Source organism: Phyllobates terribilis, unplaced genomic scaffold (genome assembly GCF_046119375.1).
Source record: "Phyllobates terribilis strain yellow unplaced genomic scaffold, ASM4611937v1 Scaffold_8__6_contigs__length_399053987, whole genome shotgun sequence".
Lineage (NCBI taxonomy): Eukaryota > Metazoa > Chordata > Amphibia > Anura > Dendrobatidae > Phyllobates > Phyllobates terribilis.
The window spans coordinates 80,886,714-80,907,347 of NW_027362768.1; the positions used below are offsets into that span (position 1 = coordinate 80,886,714).

Sequence of the window (20,634 nt, forward strand, 5' to 3'; positions counted from 1 at the left end):
CAGTTCGGCACATTTTTAAAGAAACATGGGACTTTTTAAAGGGTTTTGACTTTTGGTGAAAAGTCAAAAAAAATTGGTAAAGATAAAAATAAAGCACATTTTTGATTTTGCACCAAATTCAAGAACAGTGCGCGCCGTTTTGAAAAATGTGGTGCTAAAAAACATCAGCAAATACAACAAGCTGGAAAAAGGTGACTTCAAGAAGCCGGCAATGATGAATCAGTCTCTATATCCCTAAGGGGTAAACTTTATATGAAAGCATTTTCAGAGACAGTGAGGATGACTACACAAGTCTTTATTTTTAGTACTTTGTACATGTAAAGCTCTGTTCTACACAAAGTGTAAAGTGGTACCAGTCTAGTCTTAGAATAGGTGGAGACCCTGCTGCCAGCCTCCCAACAATCTGGTTTTATGGGATCTAACGGACAACTCCTAAAACTCTTTCTCTATTCTATAAAGTCATCTGTGTACCATCACAGCAACCAGGGCTGTAACTAGGGGGAGACGACAGAGGCATTTGCCCTTGGTGCTAAAAAGCCATCTATCCAGGCCTGGGGTATTTAGATACTAGATGAGGGTAGTGCATTTCACCTTTTGTCCCGGGTGAAGTAAAGGCCACTGCTCTCCAGTACCCCTGTAGAATTCATGCATAAAAAAGATTCATTTGTAACCAGACGCTGTGAGCGCAGAGGAAACTTAGGACACTGGCATTAGCGTTGTGGTAATCCCTTAATCCCACAGCTAACACTGGCGTGGATCATCAGCCTGCTACAAGAAGCACGGGTGCCGAGTCTCTGCTGCCATCTCATGGCAGCATCCGGCAACATGCTAAAATTTCTATGTCACATCACATATGAGCCGCCATATAGAGCTTTATCTACCGCAACTATATAGTTTTCAACTAGACATCAATTTAGCACCAGAACCCTCTAGATCAGAAGTGCATATACTTTTCTGGTTTGAGGGTCCGATGGTCAGACTACACGACTCACAAAGGCTGCAATTAATCTTACACAGGTATTCCCATCTGAGACGGATATGATAGTACTGCACGGTGGCTCAGTGGTTAGCACTTTGCAGCGCTGGGGTCCTGGGTTCAAATCCCACCAAGGACAACATCTGCAAGGAGTTTCTATGTTCTCCCTGTGTTTGTGTGGGTTTCCTCCGGGTTCTCCGGTTTCCGCCCACATTCCAAAGATATAAGGATAGGGAATGTAGACCGTGAGCCGCAATGGGGACAGCGCTCATAATGAGAAATGAGAAAATGTCTACTGAAGGCAATCTACTTTCTGCACCAGGAGGATGTGGATTTTTTTTTTTGCGGTGACTTTGGAGTCATCAAGCATGTTTGTGACCCAATGTTTGGGGGCCGCAGAGAATGGCATTGCAGATTGCTTGAAGCCACCATGCCACTCATTTACAACTCTGTTCTACATTAATTACACAGCCTTTAGGCCTTGGACAATCCTCACTTGCTGCTGTGTATAAGGAGTCCCTAATCAGAATGTGTGTTCCTTGCTGGAATTCCCAGTAATCCGCTGTATTCTATGGGAAAACTTAATTGCCCTGCAGCTCCCCCACAGGAGAAATGAAGAATTACAGTGTCCCGATTCAAGTTTGAGGGTTTGATCTGTCTTGCATCACGTGAGTACTTAGTTCTTCAGGCCCAATAGGATTAATCTCTTCCTGCCTGGGAAATTATCCGGTTTTGCACCCTCGTTTTTTAGATCCCTTTCTTCCAAGAGCCATAACTTTTTTCATTTACATCAACATATGAGGGCTTGTTTTTTGTGATAGGAGTTGTACTTTTGAATAACACCATCAACTTTATCATGTCATGTACTGGAAAGTGGTAAAAAATAAATTCCAAGTGCGGTGAAATAGCAAAAAAAAAAAAAAAAGCACAATTCCACAATAATTTTTTGGAAGTTTTATCATACGGCAATATGATTCTCCAGGTTCGTATGATTACAGCAGTGCCAAACATGTATGGGTTTTGGTTTGTTTTTTTTAAGCTGAACAAAAAAAATGCAATTCTGGCATTTTGATTTTTTTTTCTTGTTACACCGTTTACTGATAGGGTTTATTAATTTTTGATTAATTTTGTAGGATTGCTGCTTTCAATAGGTGGCGCTATAGAGTTCAAGTCCTCAGTCTCTGAAGAGGCAATTTGCATATTAATTTTTGATAGATCCGACTTTTACAGGCGTAGCGCATTTTTTTTGTTTCTTCATTTTTAATGAAGGTGGGTGATTGAAACTTTTATTTGTTGTTTGCTTTTTTTTTTTTTTTCACTTTTAATTGCATTTGTTACCCCTTAGGAGACTTAAACCTGCAATCGTCTGATCACTTGTACTTTAAACAATAATACCGCAATATTGCTAGATAAAGCAAAAATCACAGTCTCCTATTCACGTCAGCCCATCGTTGCGTCACAGATGGCTGGCTAGAAGAGCGCACCCCACAGGCCGCACTCTGTAAATGACATGGTCACAGACTGACAGCAGCATTTAACAGGTAAACAGCTGCGGAACATCCATCTTGATTTGTCTTCTGTCATCAAGTACTGTCCTCACCTCTATCAGGTGTAGAACATATACTTTGTATTTTAATTTTCAGTAAGATTTAATACATCTGCTTTTTTATGGTCTCTCTTATATGGAATATGTTTGCCCTTTCAAGTTGTGTTACTGATGGGTTCTTCTGATAGGCGGCTCATTCAATGAATGGTCAATTATGTCATACCTGGATGAAGTGCCAGATTCGGATGAATTCTTATGTAAGTGTTTTGTTTTTAATATAATTGAGTGATTGTCCAACTTTGATTCTAGTCAAGGTGGAAGATCTATATGATCAAAGAAAGATGAATTGTAATGCTTCCAGTCATTCATTTCCACCATCTAGCTTTGCGATACACTGTCAGAAGTACGCAGCCCGGCTATTTCCAGCATCTGATAGACAATGAATGGATGCGGTGCACATGCTTGATCGCTGCCTCGTTCAGACAGGGCTCTGTGCAGCATCAGGTTTTTTCTTATTATAAAACCTACTAATTAGTTCTTTCCCCCAGTTTATTTGGAGGCCTGGCACAGATCATTCACGCAGTAGTAAAACATTAAAGGGGTTTTCCACCCATATCTTTCAAAGGGTTATTCCCTTCTCCATAAAGGAGTACTCTCAGATAGAGCTTGTACACACAAGTAATTTGGCAACGAGTTGTAAACAAAAGAGTTAATAGTTCAAGAACAGCTGCCAATTATAATTAGGAGCAAATTACAAAAGTGTTTGTTTCTACAAGCACCACCCAACATCCATCTATGGAGATAAGGGAATAACCCTAAGGCTACGTTCACATTGCATTCTTGCCACTACGCTCAGTGGTCCCGTTGGGGCTTTCATCCAAAACCTTCGCCAATAGGAATTTGGGTGCATGTGCCTATTGGAGGCGAACACTCGGACGCAGTCTACTATGTCTGGGCATCCGCCCGCCCGGAAATGATGCACAACAGAGCAGACGTTGACTTTGTCAGCACCATTATAGTCTATGGCCCCGTCAGCACATACACATGATCCCGTTTTGCGGGGGGTACGAATGCAAGCCCTGAAGAGACCACTGAACATGGGCCAGAACAATGTGAAAGGAGCCTTAAATTAACGTCTGGCCTGATTGTAGTATGCAGAAATAAAATAGCACGTCCTCACCCATGGATCTCTTGTTACTCCTCCATCTCACTGGCCAGGTCCCCCATTGGTCCCTTGTCCTTCTCTGACCTGGTCAGTATGTAACTGCTGCAGCAGATCAGTGGTCTCACTGAAGACCAAAGTTTCACCGCTGCAGCCAATCAAATTGGTTGCAGTGCTTAAGAGTGGACTAGTCTGGAAGAGAAGTAAAGGAGACCAGCAGCGGACCCAGTCTATGTGATAGAGAAAGAGAAGGGACCAGGGGTGAGAATGTGCTGGTTTTTCTCTTCTTAGCACACACAGGCCATACATTATATAAAACAACGAAGCAGAAAATGCCCATAACTCAAAGTCCGTTTCATGCTCAGATAAGCCGCCTGATTCCCTCTCAGGCAGAATCAGCTGGTAAAGCTGGAAAAATAGGAATAAAGTACTCGATGCGCCCTGCCCTCTAGTGTCATGCTGTGGTCACTGCATGCTGTGCTATACTCGGTGCTGGTACTCTTGGACAGTGGTCAAACATTCTTGTTCTGAAGGCCCACTCCTTGGCACTCTATGATAAAGCAGTCTGTGCCCGGCTCGTCACACTTTGTCACTGTGAATTTGGCCTGTCGGGAATAAACAGAAATTCTTATAAAAGAATAATATAGTGATTAGACACTAAGAGGGAGTAAGTAGTAACGCTCCGATCCACATCTCTGCGTATTGCAGAGCCTTGTGCCACCATACAGCCTGGTGAGCATAGCTGTGCAAGAGGCACAGAGATACAAGGGGAGATTAATACAGAATAAGTTATCTCCCCTGTGCTTTACATCGCAGGTGACATTGCAGGAAGAAGTTCTCCCGCCAAAATTAACCAACTGGAGAACATTGATATAGAAATTACAGATGCTGGGAAAGTGTTAAGCATTTGGTCTCATAGTAATCAGCATCCAGCAGATAGTAGTGCCGTTAATTCTCCTGCTAGGTGCTTTACTCCTGACATTTAATCCTCTTTTTCAGTAGTAACATATGACCCACATTCTGCTTTTCTAAATCATATTGCATCTTCTGTATGGCCCGTAAGTCAGGCTCTTTATGCACCTCTTCGGGAAACCTTAAAGGGCATCAGTCAACAGGTTTTTTCAACCTAATCTGAGAGCAGCATGATGTAGGGGCAGAGACCCAGATTCCAGCAATGTGTCACTTACTGAGATGCTTGATGTAGTTTTTATAAAAATCACTATTTTCCTATCAACCATGACAGCACCTACAACGAGAGAGGGGATCCGCCCTTCCAGGACAGGAAACTGACAGAATAAAAAGGGCGGCGCCTCTCCACCACCTCAGTTGGTTTCCCGTCCTTGAGGGGGAACCTTGTTAAAACGGCGGCAGAAGAAAGAAGAGAAGATTATTCCCAGACCTGGGCCGGTCGGTTTCCAAGTCGGACAGGCGCGAGCAGCAGCCGCACCATTACCTTATGGTGGCCTGCCAGCCGCGCATCCCGGTTGCTGGAGGCGCAGGACACTATCCAGGAAATCGTGCCCTAAGACGCACGCCGGTGAAATAAGAAATAGCGGAGACCCATGTCTTCTAACATGTTTCCGGCTACTGTTTGTACCAGCCTGCGGGCTTGATGACGAGCGTACCAGAGGGTCCTTGATGGGAGAACCTTAGACAGGCTTACCTGTTGAAGATCCAGATATGACTGAGTGGCGCCCCTGCCTGGGGTCAGCAGCTCCAGATCCGTGAATCAGTGGAAAAGCTGCTGTGGAACTGCGCCCCTGTCTGGGATCGGCAGCTCCAGCTCCGTGCATCAGTGAGAGTAGCTATGGAACTGCGCCCCAGTCTGGGGTCAGCAGCTCAGCTCTGCACATCAATGGAAGCACCTGTTGAGCTGCGCCGCTACCTGGGGTCGGCAGCTCCAGCTTTGATCGGCACACTATTGGAGGCGCCCCTGCCTGGGATTGACCACCCCAATATTGCTCAGGCATCGCCGGATGGAGAGGAACAGGCCTGTGACTTGGTCCAGCTGGTGGCGAGTTATCTTTGTGAATGTTTATCTTGTTTATGGGTCCCTTTCCTTATTATGGTTACTAGGAAAGGCTGAGGGATGTTAGCGCAAAACTCAAAAATAGGTGTGTGCGCGCTCTGTAAGACCCCATCTGGACCAAGGGCCTCGCGCTTTAAATTTGGCTTCAGGACGGAAGCTGGACCTTAGACCTCTAGGCTAAAGTTAGCCACATGTATGGGCTGCACAGAGCCTCATGATTGGCCTTCAGAATTTACCACAAAAATGAGCCTCTATCTGCTCAGTAAATGTTAAAGTAACACTCAGGAGGTTTTTACTGTTGTCCTCCAGTCTGTTTACTCCATCCATAGGACGGCACATGGTGTTAATACAGCACATGGTCTCTGTGAAGGTCTGCTGTCTAGCTGCATCTCATCAGTTGGCTCCTTCGGGTGGGGCTAGTCTGACAATTGAGATTTACCACCCAAAGGAAAGGTTTATCCTTCATTCAGAGGGATTGCTCTTTTAAATAAAAATCTGAGCGCAGTGCCTCATAAAGCCTCTTTGCGCTTGAGTACATCATAGCACTTTATATCACATCATAGTGCCTCACAGCTCCTCTGGGCACATCATAGCGCTTCATAGCACATCTTAGTGCATAGTGCCTCATAGCATAGCACATCATAGTGCCTCACAGCTCCTCTGGGCACATCATAGCACATCTTAGTGCATAGTGCCTCATAGCATAGCACATCATAGTGCCTCACAGCGCCTCTGGGCACATCATAGCACATCTTAGTGCATAGTGCCTCATAGCATAGCACATCATAGTGCCTCACAGCTCCTCTGGGCACATCATAGCACATCTTAGTGCATAGTGCCTCATAGCATAGCACATCATAGTGCCTCACAGCGCCTCTGGGCACATCATAGCACATCTTAGTGCATAGTGCCTCATAGTATAGCGCATCATAGTGCCTCACGGCACATCATAGTGCGTCATAGCATAGTGCTTCATAGCACAGCATAGTGCTTCATGGCACATCATAGCATAGCACATCATAGTGCCTCATAGCGCCTCATGGCACATCATAGCACAGCGCCTCATGGCACATCATAGCATAGTGCCTCATGGTACAGTGCTTCATAGCACATTATAGTGCCTCATAACGCATCATCATGTCTCAAAGCACATTATAGTACAGTATAGCGTCTCATAGTGCTTTATAGTGCCTCATGGCATAGTGCCTAATGGGATAGTGCCTCATAACACTTCATAGCGCCTTATGGCTCTTCGTAGCGCTTCATAGCATAGCATATCATAGTGCCTTATGGTGCATTCATAGTGCCGTATAGCGCCTGTTAGTACCTCATAGTGCCTCACAGCGCTTTGCAGTGCCTTTTAGTACCTCATGGGGCCTCAGTGTCTCTCGGTGCTTCAGGGTGCCTCTGTGCCTTGTACCGCCCCTGTGCCTCATAGTCCCTCTTTGTAAAGGTATTGGTTCCACAACCAAGTTATGTCTGACAAAACCAAGTTCAGCAACTGTAAACTGTTCATGGCAAGCTTACCGAATTCAGGGGGAAAATATCCTAGCCTCTATTTTGAGACAGAGGGTGGCAGTATTCCTGGCTGGTGCTCGGTGGAATGCCGATTGGAGGCAGGTGACAATAAGAGTGCTTCCTAAGTTTTGCAGGTTAATAATTAACCTTGTAGGGTTTCATTGTTAAAAGGTAGGAGGCATCATGTAGTGCTCATACAGCCATTGTGGGTTTGGTCCAATAGAGCGCAGTTTTATTGTTTTTTACAGGTTGCACAGAAGTCATAAACATTAATATTTCTGGTCTTGTCCAAGCTCTGACTAAATAGGACAGACCCTGACTACTCATATACAACTCAGCTAACCCAGCTTGATCAAATAAAACAATATTTATCCAGGGCAACCACTGATACTTGTGGAGTCTGGCCTGTGTCTCCGATTAGCTCCAAGACACATACCATCTGCTCTGCTTTCCAGCAGTCTGACTAAGGTGAATGCCTAGCCTGCTCTGGTGCTTAGCTCTCCAGGTGCCCTAATCAAGACCTGTAAAGCTATTATTATTTAACCCAGGCCTACCTGGGTTTGCTACAACCCGAAGGGGCTGTACAGATTCCTGAGAGTTAGATCATTGGAAATGGACTCTATAAGATCTGCTAGTAAATCTGCAGTTCCAGATTGCGATATAGTAGTATAGGCATTTAAGGAGGTATACAATCAGGTTCCAATTCACATGAAACATCAAATTTCCTGAGAATAGTTCTTGGCATTAAATAAGGATTTAGGCTTTCAGTTTGTGTCCTTCCATTCAGATGTTAATGAGCCTTAAGGCTTTATGGAGAATTATAGTAGTATAGTCATATCGAAGGAAGAGGCATTGACAATAGTTTACCTCATATAAAGAGGAAGAGAATGGTTGGTGGACCTTTTCAGCCGTAGACTACTGGAACAGTGTCCAACCTGCATTGAATAAGCAAGGAATGTGAAAGTGAGTTTTGGATCTAGGCCCATTTTCAGTCCAAAGATGGCACCCTGGGATCTGAATCCAGTGCTTACGGCTCTAACAAGCCTTCACTTGAACCCATGGATTCAGGGTCTTCACATTAAAGACTATTATCCCGGTGGCCCTGACTTCAGCATGGCAAGTTAGTGACATTCAAGCTTTGTCGATTAATCCTTTGTCTATACGGATCCTAGAAGATGGGTAGGTTCAGGAGCTACCCTATCTTCCGAAGATGGCTTCCAATTTCCATAGAAGTCAGGAAATTGTGCACCCTACTTTCTGTGCTAATCCAGGAATCCATGGCAGAAAAATAAGAAAGCGGATGTCCCCATCAAGCATTATGTAAGGTTGAGATTCAGTCTTCACCTTGCACCTTCTATAGACACTATAGGCTTGATCTGGGATCTTCTGCTGTCCTTTCCTTTAGGAAAACTGTTCTACACGCTGTGGTCCCACCCTAACTTTAAAGTTTTTTCTCTGTAAATCTCTCATTGTGGTGCTGTCATGAGTGATAGGAAAACACTAAATTACTTACCGGTAATGTGATTTTCCTGAGCCCATGACAGCACCCTTGTATTTCCTCCCATCACTTTTAGAAGTTGATCACTTCATTTCCTTCATGGAGTTTGATTCACGCGGTGTGTAGAAGGAAAAATCATGGGATATATAACTATTAAGTAGTGTCCTCTCATGCTCTGTAAACAACAGAGGTGGTGGAGAGGTGCCGCCCTTTTATTCTGTAGGTTTCCTGTCCTGGAAGGGCGGATCCCCTCTCTCGTTGTAGGTGCTGTCATGGGCTCAGGAAAATCACATTACCGGTAAGTAATTTAGAGTTTTATCAGCAGGAGATTATCACTAGAGGACTACTCATCCTGCCATCAGGTAGTCAAACCATTCCCACACCACTGATTGGCTGCTTTCTGTGTTCACGGTGCATAGACAAAAAGCTTCCAATCAGGGGTTAGCTCAGCATTTAGAGAACTGGTTGAACTAATATTTGCAAAATGTAATTTACTATTGGACCAAAAAAAATATAATATTCAGGAGTGCTTCTTTATAATTTATTTGGAGTCGATAAGGCTTTAGGTCTCTGGCCGCAGCTCTGTACAATTCCTAGACGGCATAAAGGCGTAATATTGGAGACTACGACATCCTACTGTACATATGCCTCCAACTGCATCGTGGCGTGCCCCACTGTGGAGAGATTTCCCAGTTTTCTTCTGGATATATGCCATGCTACCAGCCACATAAACAGTTATATAAATGCACTAAAGTTTTTAATCAGCTCCCGGTACATTGGTATCAGTAGGAGAGACCCCTGCAAAAAGGACGACCTCAGCTAGCGAGCAAACACAGTGTACAGCCCCCCAGCCCACAACAGGTTAATCCTTTACAGACATCTTGTACATGTTTCAGACTCAAGTGCATTTGGCACCTGTCAATCATTTATAAACATAGGTTTGCACTGATAAAAAAAAAATAAAGACATATTAGCCCAAAAACCTGTTTCCTTGTTTGAGACCTGCCACAAACTAAGTTGCAAAATAATTCTTACCTTAGTGAGTAGCTCTACAAAGTGGATGGCTGTTTGTGTGTGCAGTGTTAGGGGTCCGGTCTTGATCCTTGAGACCCCATCTGCCAGTGCCATAAAAATTATCAACTGGAGATTAAAGAGATAAAAAGAAAAAAGTTAATTTGTACTTTTTGACTATAAAAACCAACTGAAGTTTAGCCTTTAAGGTGTGGTGTTATAGAAGAGAAAACTCAGAATCTGAGTGGTTGCCACTAGTGATGATCGAGCGTGCTCGTTTAACCCTTTAAACGAGCAGGCTCGGGTACTCGCCGAGTAGTTTCAGCATGCTCGGCATTTCAGCAACAGTCGCTGCATGTGTCACATCTGTTAGACTATTGAGCATGCTTGCTCATCAATAGTTGCTACAAATAAAAGGAACTTTTTGGTTTTCATACACATGACCCTATATTCTGTGCTGGGGCCAGACTGAAAGACAATCTGAAAAACCAAAGAGAGGAAGATGTAAATTAAAGCGGACTTTGGTTAAATAAACTGTGCTCATGTACGTTGAGGCCTGCTGGCACATAGCGAGGGGAGATACTAGAGTTAGGACAATACTGAGTGGGTCCACCTTGTTGCGGTGGATGGATTTTACGCTTTAGATCAAAATAGCGTCAATTAAGTCCCCCCAAGTTTCTGACATGTATTACTACTATTTACTTACTGCAGGATATTTGCTCATGGTGTTTATTAATGGCCACAGTGTGAACGTGCACCTACACATTGCACTTTAACAGCTGTGTCGGCCTATTTTTCCGGTTTGGCAACATCAACAGTGTGCAACAAGCTGCCATTCTTGGTAGTACTGCGCCTGATATCCGGCTGCACAGCACTCACTAGATCACCACCAATATTCGCAGACAGTGGCATTGTCTACATTTGTGTTCAGATATTTTATTTTAAACCTACTTTTCTCTATAACGGTGGGTAAATGTTTTTTAGTTAAACTACCTGGTCCTGTAAATATTCATCAACGCAGCCCCCATGACGGAGGTTTCGGAGAAGGATCTCTGCAGCTTCCGCACCGACGCGATCTGAAGGTACACCTACGAAAAGTTTTTATATAATCGAAAATATGATTAATTTCACTCACATTATGCCAGTTTCTTATTAAAACAACTTTTGAAAAATAAAATCTAAAAAAAAAAAAAATAAATAATAATAAAAAAAATTACCTTTCCGTCCGAGAGATGACCCTGCAAATAAACAACCAGTAGAGGTCTCTGCAACGATTCTGTAAAAGAAAAGGAAAAATAGAGGGCGTCTCATATCGAATGCTGGTAGTCATCACGTTTCTTCAGGAGACAAGGTCCAATATTGGTCTAGGCCCCACACTCCTCCATTATCTATACTTCATGCCCAGCACCTAGGTTATCCACACCAGGGAGTACATGCCATGTCTCTATTCTGCATAGTAATGTACACTAGTCAGGAATTGTTCTTAGCCTATAGACACATTGAGGATCACTGCTAGTAAGGAAAGTTTAGTGTTTCTGGATATAGTATGCCGGCTAGACGAGTGTTTGCATATAAAGAAAAGGAAAACTTACATAATCCCACTGCCATTTCCTACTGCTTTGTCTCCGGTTTCTTGAACACCTTGGATATTCACATAGAGATCTCGGAGCTCCCGTCGTATGCAGCGTACAGCAGCCGAAATCATGTCCTTCACCATCTACGGAAATTAAAGCATGAAGCTTTTACTTATATATTCTGCATTTTAGTCATCTTTAATAGCTACATGTTTTCATACTGTAAACCAGGAATATGATCCTTTGAAAAATTGATTTAAACAAATACATTGTAAGGGGAATCTGTCACCAAGTTTTTTCTACCCCATCTGATAACAGCATAATTTAGGGGCAGAGATCCTGATTTCAGCGATGTGTCATTTATTGGGTTGCGTGTTGCATTTTTTTTTTTTTTATTAATATAAAATCCCTGAGTTCTCTGAATGCTGAGCTCTGTATAACCCCGCCCACACCACTGATTGGCAGCTTTCTGCCTATGCACTGTGCACAGAAATCTGCCAATCAGTGGTGGGGTAATACAGAGTTCATGTATATGGAGGACTACATAACCCTGGAGTCCTTTTAACCACTTCGCGCCAGAGCCTGTTTTTGCCTTCGTGACCGGGCCAATTTTTACAATTCTGACCACTGTCACTTTATGAGGTAATTACTCTGGAACGCTTCAACGTATTCCCCTGATTCTGAGAATGTTTTTTCGTGACATATTGTACTTCATGATAGTGGTAAAATTTCTTCGATATAACTTGTGTTTATTTGTGAAAAATATCGGAAATTTGGCGAAAATTTTGAAAATTTTGCAATTTTCAAACTTTGAATTTTCATGCCCTTAAATCAGAGAGATGTGTCACAAAATAGTTAATAAATAACATTTCCCACATGTCTACTTTACATCAGCACAATTTTGGAACCAAAATTTTTTTTTGTTAGGGAGCTATAAGGGTTAAAAGTTGACCAGCGATTTCTCATTTTTCCAACAAAATTTACAAAAACATTTTTTTAGGGACCACATCATATTTGAAGTCACTTGGAGAGGTCTTTATGACAGAAAATACCCAAAAGTGACACCATTCTAAAAACTGCACCCCTCAAGGTGCTCAAAACCACATTCAAGAACTTTATTAACCCTTCAGGTGCTTCACAGGAATTTATGGAATGTGGAAGAAAAAAATTAACATTTAACTTTTTTCACAAAAATGTTACTTTAGACCCAATTTTTTTTTATTTTCACAGGGGTAACAAGAAAAAATGGACCCCAAATTTTTTTGTGCAATTTCTCTTGAGCATGCTGATACCCCATATGTGAGGGAAAACCACTGTTTGGGCGCACGGCAGGGTTCGGAAGGGAAGGAGCGCCATTAGACTTTTTGAATGTAAAATTTGTTTGAATAATTAGCAGACGCTATGTTGCGTTTGGAGAGCTCCTGATGTGCCTAAACAGTGGAAACCCCCCAAAAGTGACACCATTTTGGAAACTAGACCCCTTAGGGAACTTATCTAGATGTGTGGTGAGCACCTTGAACCCCAAGGTGCTTCACAGAAGTTTATAATATTGAGCTGTAAAAATAAAATGTTCACATTTTTCCCACAAAACCGTTTTTCATCCCTTAATTTTGCATTATCATAAGGGTAATAGGATAAATTGCACCATGAAATTTGTTATGCAATTTCTCCTGAACACGCTGATACCCCATATGTGGAGGCAAATTACTGTTTGGGCACATGGCAGGGTTTGAAAGGGAAGGAGCGCCATTTGACTTTTTGAATGTAAAATTTGTTTGAATAATTAGCGGACGCCATGTCACATTTGGGGAGCCCCTAATGTGCCTAAACAGTGGAAACCCCCCACAAGTGCCACCATTTTGGAAACTATACCCCTTAGGGAACTTATCTAGATGTGTGGTGAGCACCTTGCACCCCCAGCTGCTTCACAGAAGTTTATAATATTGAGCCGTAAAAATAAAATTTTCACATTTTTCCCATAAAAAATGTTTTTCATACCCTTATGATAATGCAAAATTAGGGAAACAGGATAAATTGCACCATGAAATTTGTTGTACAATTTCTCCTGAGTACGCCGATACCCCATATGTGGGGGAAAACCACTGCTTTGGTGTACGGCAGGGTTCGGAAGAGAAAGAAGCGCTATGTTGGCTGGGATAGGCAGCAGACACCATGTCACATTTGAAGAGTCACTGACATGCCGAAACAGCAGAAACCCCCACAAGTGACCCCATTTTGTAAACTACACCTCTCAAGGAATTCATCTAGGGAAGTAGTGAGCATTTTTTAATTTTTAAATTTATACCATTGGGCAGTGAAAAAAGCATAATTATACTTTTACCACAAAAAAATGTTTTACCCTCAGATTTTACATTTTCACACAGGGCAATGGGTAAAAATGGTGCCGAAATGTGTCACACAATTTCTTCTAAAAGTGTCAATACCCCATATGTGGCTGTATCGTACCACTTAGCCATACGGTGAGATTTGAGGGGGAAGGAGTGCTATTTGACAATTGGAGAACAAATTATTGTAGAATAGGCATTTGGATTTGGGAGCACAAAATTTTCTGAATTTCTTTTGGGGGGCAAGGACCATTTTGCTTTTCCAGAGCCTTTCTGCTACCAGTAACTTGGAAGTCCCTTATATTTTTAACAGATGATGGACCTGAGTGGGGACTAGCTTTTTTTGAGGACTGAGTTGAAGCTTTTATTGGGAACATTTTACGTAACATTTATCCGGCGCTCTAGGCTGAGCACTTACATCGGGGTTTCCATCTAAATTTCCAAGTGATGTAATTCAGATGAAACCCCTGCGGGATCCATTCACTGTAATGAGGCAGCAGAGTTACTCTGGACTCCGTCTGGCCTCTGTTTAGTGGTGTCCTTTTTTTCAGAAGTGCACAAAACTGTGGCCAAATGCACTTTTATGCACGCCTAAAACAAATGACACCGTGGGATCCCAGGCTAGACGGCGTCCACAGTGGCCTATATCTGCCTCATTACAGGGAATCTTCCATCATGGGTTCCAGCTGAATCACGTATTTCAGAGATTTACACGGAAACTCTGGTGTAAGTGCTCAGCGCAGAGCACAGGATAAATGTGAGCAGAGCGTTACTGGGATCTTTGGGAGACATAATAAACAAATCAGTAGCAGGTGAATAATATTTGTTTTATTTATTTTTTATGCCGTTCCTAGTGTGATATAACTGATTAGATTACTTTATTCTTCGGGTCGGTGCGATTACAGACATACCAGATTTATATCGGGTTTTTATGACTGACAGCTGTCACACACTAAAAGACGCTTTTTTTGCAAAATCTAGTTTTTGCATCACCATATTTTGAGAGCTATAATTTTTCCATATTTCGGCCGATAAGCCGTCACATGACTCTGTTTTTTGCGGGACGAGTTGACATTTTTATTGGAACCATTTTTGGGTACGTGACATTTTTTGATCGCTTTCTATTCCGTTTTTTGGGAGGTAAAGTTAACAAAAACCAACACTTCAGGAATTGTTTTTTTGAGTTTTTTTTATGCCGTTCTGCGTGTGGTAAAAGTGATCAGGCAGCGTTATTCTTCGGGTCAGTACGTTTACAGCGATACTACACTTACTGTATTTGTTTTATGTCTTGGCGCTTTTACACAATAAAACTATTTTATAGAAAAAAAAATATTTTTTTTGCATTGCTTTATTCTGAGCACTATAACTTTTTTATTTTTCAGCTGATGGAGCTGTATAGCGGCTTTTTTTTGCAGAACAAGATGAAGTTTTCAGTGGTACCATTTTTATTTCTATTCTGCTTTTTGATCGCATTTTTTTCCACTTTTTGTTTGGCGATATGATGAAAAAGCATATTTTTTTGCTCCGTTTTTTATTTATTTTTATTACGGTGTGCACAGAAGGAGTTAATTAGTGTGATAGTTTTATAGCTCGGGTTGTTTCGGACGCGGCGATACCAAATATGTGTACTTTTTTTGGTTTTGTAATAATATACGGATTTATTGGTTTAATATTTTATTTATTTATTTTTATTTATTTTGTGATTTTTTTTTTTTAATAGTTTAAAAACTTTTTTTTTACATTTTTACTTAGTCCCTGTATGGGACATTAATTTTTATTTTTCTGATCACTGATCTCATGTAATGTAATAGACATGTATTACATTACATGAGATCTTTGCTGACTGTTTCAGTCAGTCTCCTGTCTGGCATCAGCTACATACAGGCTGAAGCCAGACAGGAAGGACACCATATATGGCAGAGCTGGAGGCGGTCATGTGACCTCCAGCTGCCATAGCAACCCCAGGTCCTCAAACGAAACGGAGGTCTTCGGAGGTAAGTAAGACGACCCCCTCTCTTCCTGCTGTCTCCTATATGCCGCGATCACTATAGATCGCAGCATATAGAAGACAGCAAAGGGTTAACATCACTGGGACCTGATCTAATCAGGTCCCGATGATGTACCCTGTCAGAGCTAACGCTCTGCACCGGAATCGCAGTGCTTGCAGGACCCAGGGTCCTGAGCACTGCGAGACCACCCACCGTTTTTAAACGTCGGCGCTGCACAGAGCCCAGGCAGCGCCGACGTTTATCTACAGTGGGCGGTCGGGAACCGGTTAAAGCAAGCATATCTTTTTTCACATAACACGGATGAAAAATTTAACATGGGAGTCTATGGAAGATGGATGCAAACGTATTTCATATGTTTACATTTTAAAAAAAAATATTTATTTTTTTAAACTACAGTGGGGAGAATAAGTATTTGATACCCTGCCAATTTCGCACATTTTCCCTCCTACAAAGAATGGAGAAGTCTGTAATAATCGTACACTTCACCTGTGAGAGAAACCATCTAAAAAAAATCACATTGCAATTTAATTATGTAAAAATTATACATTTTGTTGCATGAAATAAGTATTTGATACAATAGAAAAACACCTTTGTTTGCAATTACAGAGGTCAGACGTTTCCTGTAGTTCTTGACCAGGTCTGCACACACTGCATCAGGGATTTTGGCCCACTCCTCCATACAGATCTTCTCCAGGTCTTTCAGGTTTCGGGGCTGTTCCTGGGCAACCTTGAGTTTCATCTTCCTCCAAGGACTTTCTATTGGGTTCAGGCTTGGAGACTGGCTAGGCCACTAGAGGTCCCTGAAATGCTTCTTACGGAACCACTCCTTAGTTGCCCTGGCTGTGTGTTTCGGGTCATTGTCACGCTGAAAGACCCAGCCATGACCCATCATCAATGCTCTTACTGAGGGAAAAAGGTTGTTGGCCAAAATCTCGCAATACATGACCCCATCCATTCTCCCTTTAATACGGTGCAGTCGTCCTGTCCCCTTTGCAGAAAGGAAAGCAGCCTAAAGTACGATGATTCCCTCACCATGCGTCACGGTTGGGATGGTGTTCTTGGGGTTGTACTCATCCTTCTTTTTCCTCCAAATACGACGAGTGGATTTGATACCAAAACTTTCTATTTTGGTCTCATCTGACTAAATGGTATCTTCCATTTTCTATGCAAATTTCCTCTTCAGACATGAAGAGGACTTGAACTCTGTAGCGACACTTATTGGAAGCAGCAATCCTATAAGTCACAATTGACCCTTTAACGAGACTTTCCACCATTTTCTAATAGTTGTGCTAACAGTTGTTGCCTTCTCACCAAGCTGCTTGCCTATGGTCCTGTAGCCCATCCCAGCCTTGTGCAGGTCTATAATTGTCTCCTGGTGTCCTTAGACAGCTTTTTGGTCTTGGCCATGGTGGAGAGGTTGGAGTGTGATTGAGTGTGTGGACAGGTGCAATTAATACAGGTAATGAGTGCCGAGTAGGAGGGCTTCTTAAATAAAAACGAACAGATCTGTGAGAGACAGAATTCTTGCTGGTTGGTAGGTGATACAATACTTATTTCATGCAATTTATTTATTTAAAAAAAAAAAAAAATCATACAATGTGATTTTCTGGATTTTTTTTTAGATTATGTCTCTCACAGGTGAAGTGTACCTATGATAAAAATTACAGACCTCTCCATTCTTTGAAGGTGAGAAAACTTGTAAAAATCGGCAGTGTATCAAATACTTATTTCCCCCACTGTACTTGGGTGGAGTGTCCGGAGATCATTTGTTTTCTGGAAGGAAAAAAAATATATAAAATAAAAAAAATCACAGATGCAGACTTATGACAATATGTTTATGTGGCACCCCAGGGGTCTGGTTTCCACAGTAATAGCAATATTACGTCTGTGAGCAGGTGGGAGGTCTCCTGGGCAGGAATCCTAAGCATGCCACACCTCCTGCCCAGTCCTGGGAGGGGAAGAACTTCCCCTACATAAACTGGGGCTGAGGCAGGGTTAGAGGAGAGGAGTTCCAGACAGAGACGGAGTCTGGTCTGGACACGCAGAAACAGGGACAGATAGACCTCAGGAGCTCTGTAGGAGCCAAGGAGAAGCGCCAGGGGCTGGAGCTGTGCAGAGCTCGCCTTGGGAGAAGGTACTAAAACCGGACACAGGAGTCCGAGGCTGTGGGGACTAAGATATACCCAGCAGCAGAATCCATCCGGCAGGGGATTCCAGGTCCTCTGGCCATAAAAGCCCGGAGGCTCAGTCACAACGAAGGGACCAGCACCGCCATCCCGGAGCGGAGGCTAACAGGAGGCCCCAGGTCACCAGCCATACGGGTGAGCACCACACGGTATACCCAGGGACGTGGGCTACTTGTAACCGCCGAAAGCAGGGTAGCCAGGAAGGGTACAGACTAACGGGAAGGCCTACAACTCCACCTGGCCAGGGGAACTCCGGCTTACTCGCAGACTAACCAGGCCCCAACTACTAGCCAGTACTCCCGGGGGAATTTGCCTTGTACCATCAGTAAAGACCCTGAACTGTACCCTCGCGTCTCCGTGCTTCCTTGTCGCACCATTAGTGCTGGGACATCCACACCATCACTCCCAACATCAACCTCATCCTCTGCCCTGAGGCCATACCCCTCCCGTTGGGGGTTATACCATCCACGCTGCACATCCGTACCACCGGCCTCAGCGGACTGCCCTGCAGCGGCGGCTTCATAGCCGCATTCAACGGGTGGCGTAGTCGGACACTAATACCATCATACCAGTAACTGCCACTTAGTTTGACCACCCTGGGCACGGACCGGGTCACCGCCACACGAAGACTACTACCCCCATCGGATCCGGCTCCGGGTATTCCCCGCGCGCACGCGCGCCGCACTACAGCACTGGCCCAGGGGGCGCGTCATTTACATCTGTTTTCTGCCATATTTAATTTTTCATACGTTTTTCTTTAAAAGGGTCAAAAAGCACAACAAACTGTTTTTGCATCTTGTATATAAACCCGGATCAAAACAGACATGTCAGCAAATGGATATGCATTTGACATACATTTTTACTATTGTATTTTATGTACAGTAAAACAAAAATTGCACTTAAATGCATACATTTGTATTTATAAACGGATACATCAAGGACAACACAAAAAAGTGTAGTGTTACACAGGTCCAAGAGCCAGAAGCTTGAAGGCGGGCAGTAGACATTATGAGCTACATCCATGGGATTCCCAGGCATGGTGTCCGCTAGAACGTAGAAATCTCATTTGTAACACGCTCACAAATTGCCGGCTTGCACCCCCATTTTTGCACCGGTTGTAACATGTGCACTCACCTTGTATGGCAGAACACCGGCTACGAATGCTCGGCCATAGATCTTTGTGACTGATCCTCGATCTGTCAAGTTAATTGGCTTTAAGTATTTGACAGGGGAAACCCTGACTAAGATTTCCCCTCCTCCACGAGGGTAGTAACCCCTGAAGAACAAAAACACAACAGAAAAAAAGTGAAACTTTTACTTTGTCGCTTCATATGAGCATCGTTACGGGGGCACTGCGAGGCAGAAACTTATGAACAACATAACTGTGGGGCTGTAGAATTTCTATTTTAAAACAGTAATCCGGTTATAATCTCTGCTATATTGGGATTAGTGCAGACTTTGCTTTTGCATTCCCCTTTTAGGGTTCATTGAATTCATGCATCGTTGGTTTAAAGGAAAACTGACATGTCCGATAATACTAAACCTGCAGATATAGGGTTAATCTTCAGGTTAATAGTGTTATGAAGGTGCTCAGCTTCTGTACTGAACTTCATTTCTCCTGGGAGCGGCCAAATTTCAGTCCTGCAGACATGGCTACAATCACTGCTCACAGCACTGACAGCGGCCGCAGTAAGCTCGCCCGCTAATGACTGACAGCCAGCTCTGAGCCGGCTGCTAATCAGTGCTGGGGCGTGGTTATAGCCGCTGGCCTCAGCGCTGCAAGTGGTGAATGTAGCAGCACCAGAATGCCTGCATGACTGAAAGCAGGCGGCTCCCAGGAGAAAAAGCTAATTTTCTGCCAGGTGCCGCACCTCCATAACACAATTAATCCTATTCCTGCAGGATAATAGTGTTTTTGGACACTATAGGTTCCCATAAAGTTTAGCACGAGGCATAACAGAATCAGCTTCATCCAGATTACTTCTTTAACAAAAGAAATAAAAAAAATGGGACACCTTCAAAAGGCAAATGTTATGATTCTTAAATGCAAGTATTTTTGGATAAAAAAAAAAAAAAAACAACATTTTTTGCAATTGGGTTTCACTAAAAATTTTGCACAGAGATTGGAGTTAACGGAGAATCCATCAGTCCACTCATTCTGACAAGGAGTTTGTAACTGTTATTTATCCTTTTCTGATATCCTCTGGACCAATTTAGGACTATAGACCACATCAAAGTTGAGTTAAACTTTGACATGGTCATAAATCAGATAATAGAAGCTGAGGAAAAAAAAATAAAAATAAAAAAGACAGATAAAAGTTAAACGCCCCATTAGAATACCTGAGTGATGGATTCTCAGCAGACTGCAATGTGCAGGGAATCAAAAAGTCTGTAGAAGCCAAACTGTGAAAAGTTTTTAATGAAACCCAATGGCAAAAATGATTTTCAGCCCAAATACAAGCATTTAAGAAAAAAAAAAAAACGACTTCAAAAGTTTTCATATTATTTAAAAGGTTATTATCTAAGATAAATATATCTTGGAGGTTTGAATGTCTATAGGAGGAGACAGGATGCCGAAGCACATGAATGGCTCCATGCATTGTAGTTGAGAAATGCTCTGATGTTTCCATGACTTCCATTAACTACAATGAAGAAAGCAGTGTGCATGTACAGCTACGGTGCCTTCTCTTCTCTGGAGTGCCAAACAGGGAACCCCCTTTTTTATCTCCATAAGTGGGAGTCCCAGACATGACACCAGCACCCATCAAACATTCATTACA

The 20,634-nt window shown here is 42.8% G+C and overlaps 1 protein-coding gene across 2 annotated transcripts in view; it reads right to left on the reverse strand.

The window, feature by feature from the left end:
- Positions 1 to 2,260: 2,260 nt before the first annotated feature.
- Positions 2,261 to 20,634, reverse strand: part of RTCA (RNA 3'-terminal phosphate cyclase) — a 30,604-nt gene continuing 12,230 nt past the window's right edge. For both annotated transcript variants that reach the window (XM_073643040.1, XM_073643039.1), the window contains exons 7-12: positions 18,989 to 19,130; positions 11,333 to 11,457; positions 10,958 to 11,016; positions 10,734 to 10,828; positions 9,765 to 9,869; positions 2,261 to 4,289 (exon numbers count right to left, since the gene is read on the reverse strand). In XM_073643040.1, coding sequence (XP_073499141.1) covers positions 4,197 to 4,289; positions 9,765 to 9,869; positions 10,734 to 10,828; positions 10,958 to 11,016; positions 11,333 to 11,457; positions 18,989 to 19,130 — 619 coding nt within the window. In that variant the 3' untranslated portion in view covers positions 2,261 to 4,196. The remainder of the gene's footprint in view (positions 4,290 to 9,764; positions 9,870 to 10,733; positions 10,829 to 10,957; positions 11,017 to 11,332; positions 11,458 to 18,988; positions 19,131 to 20,634) is intronic.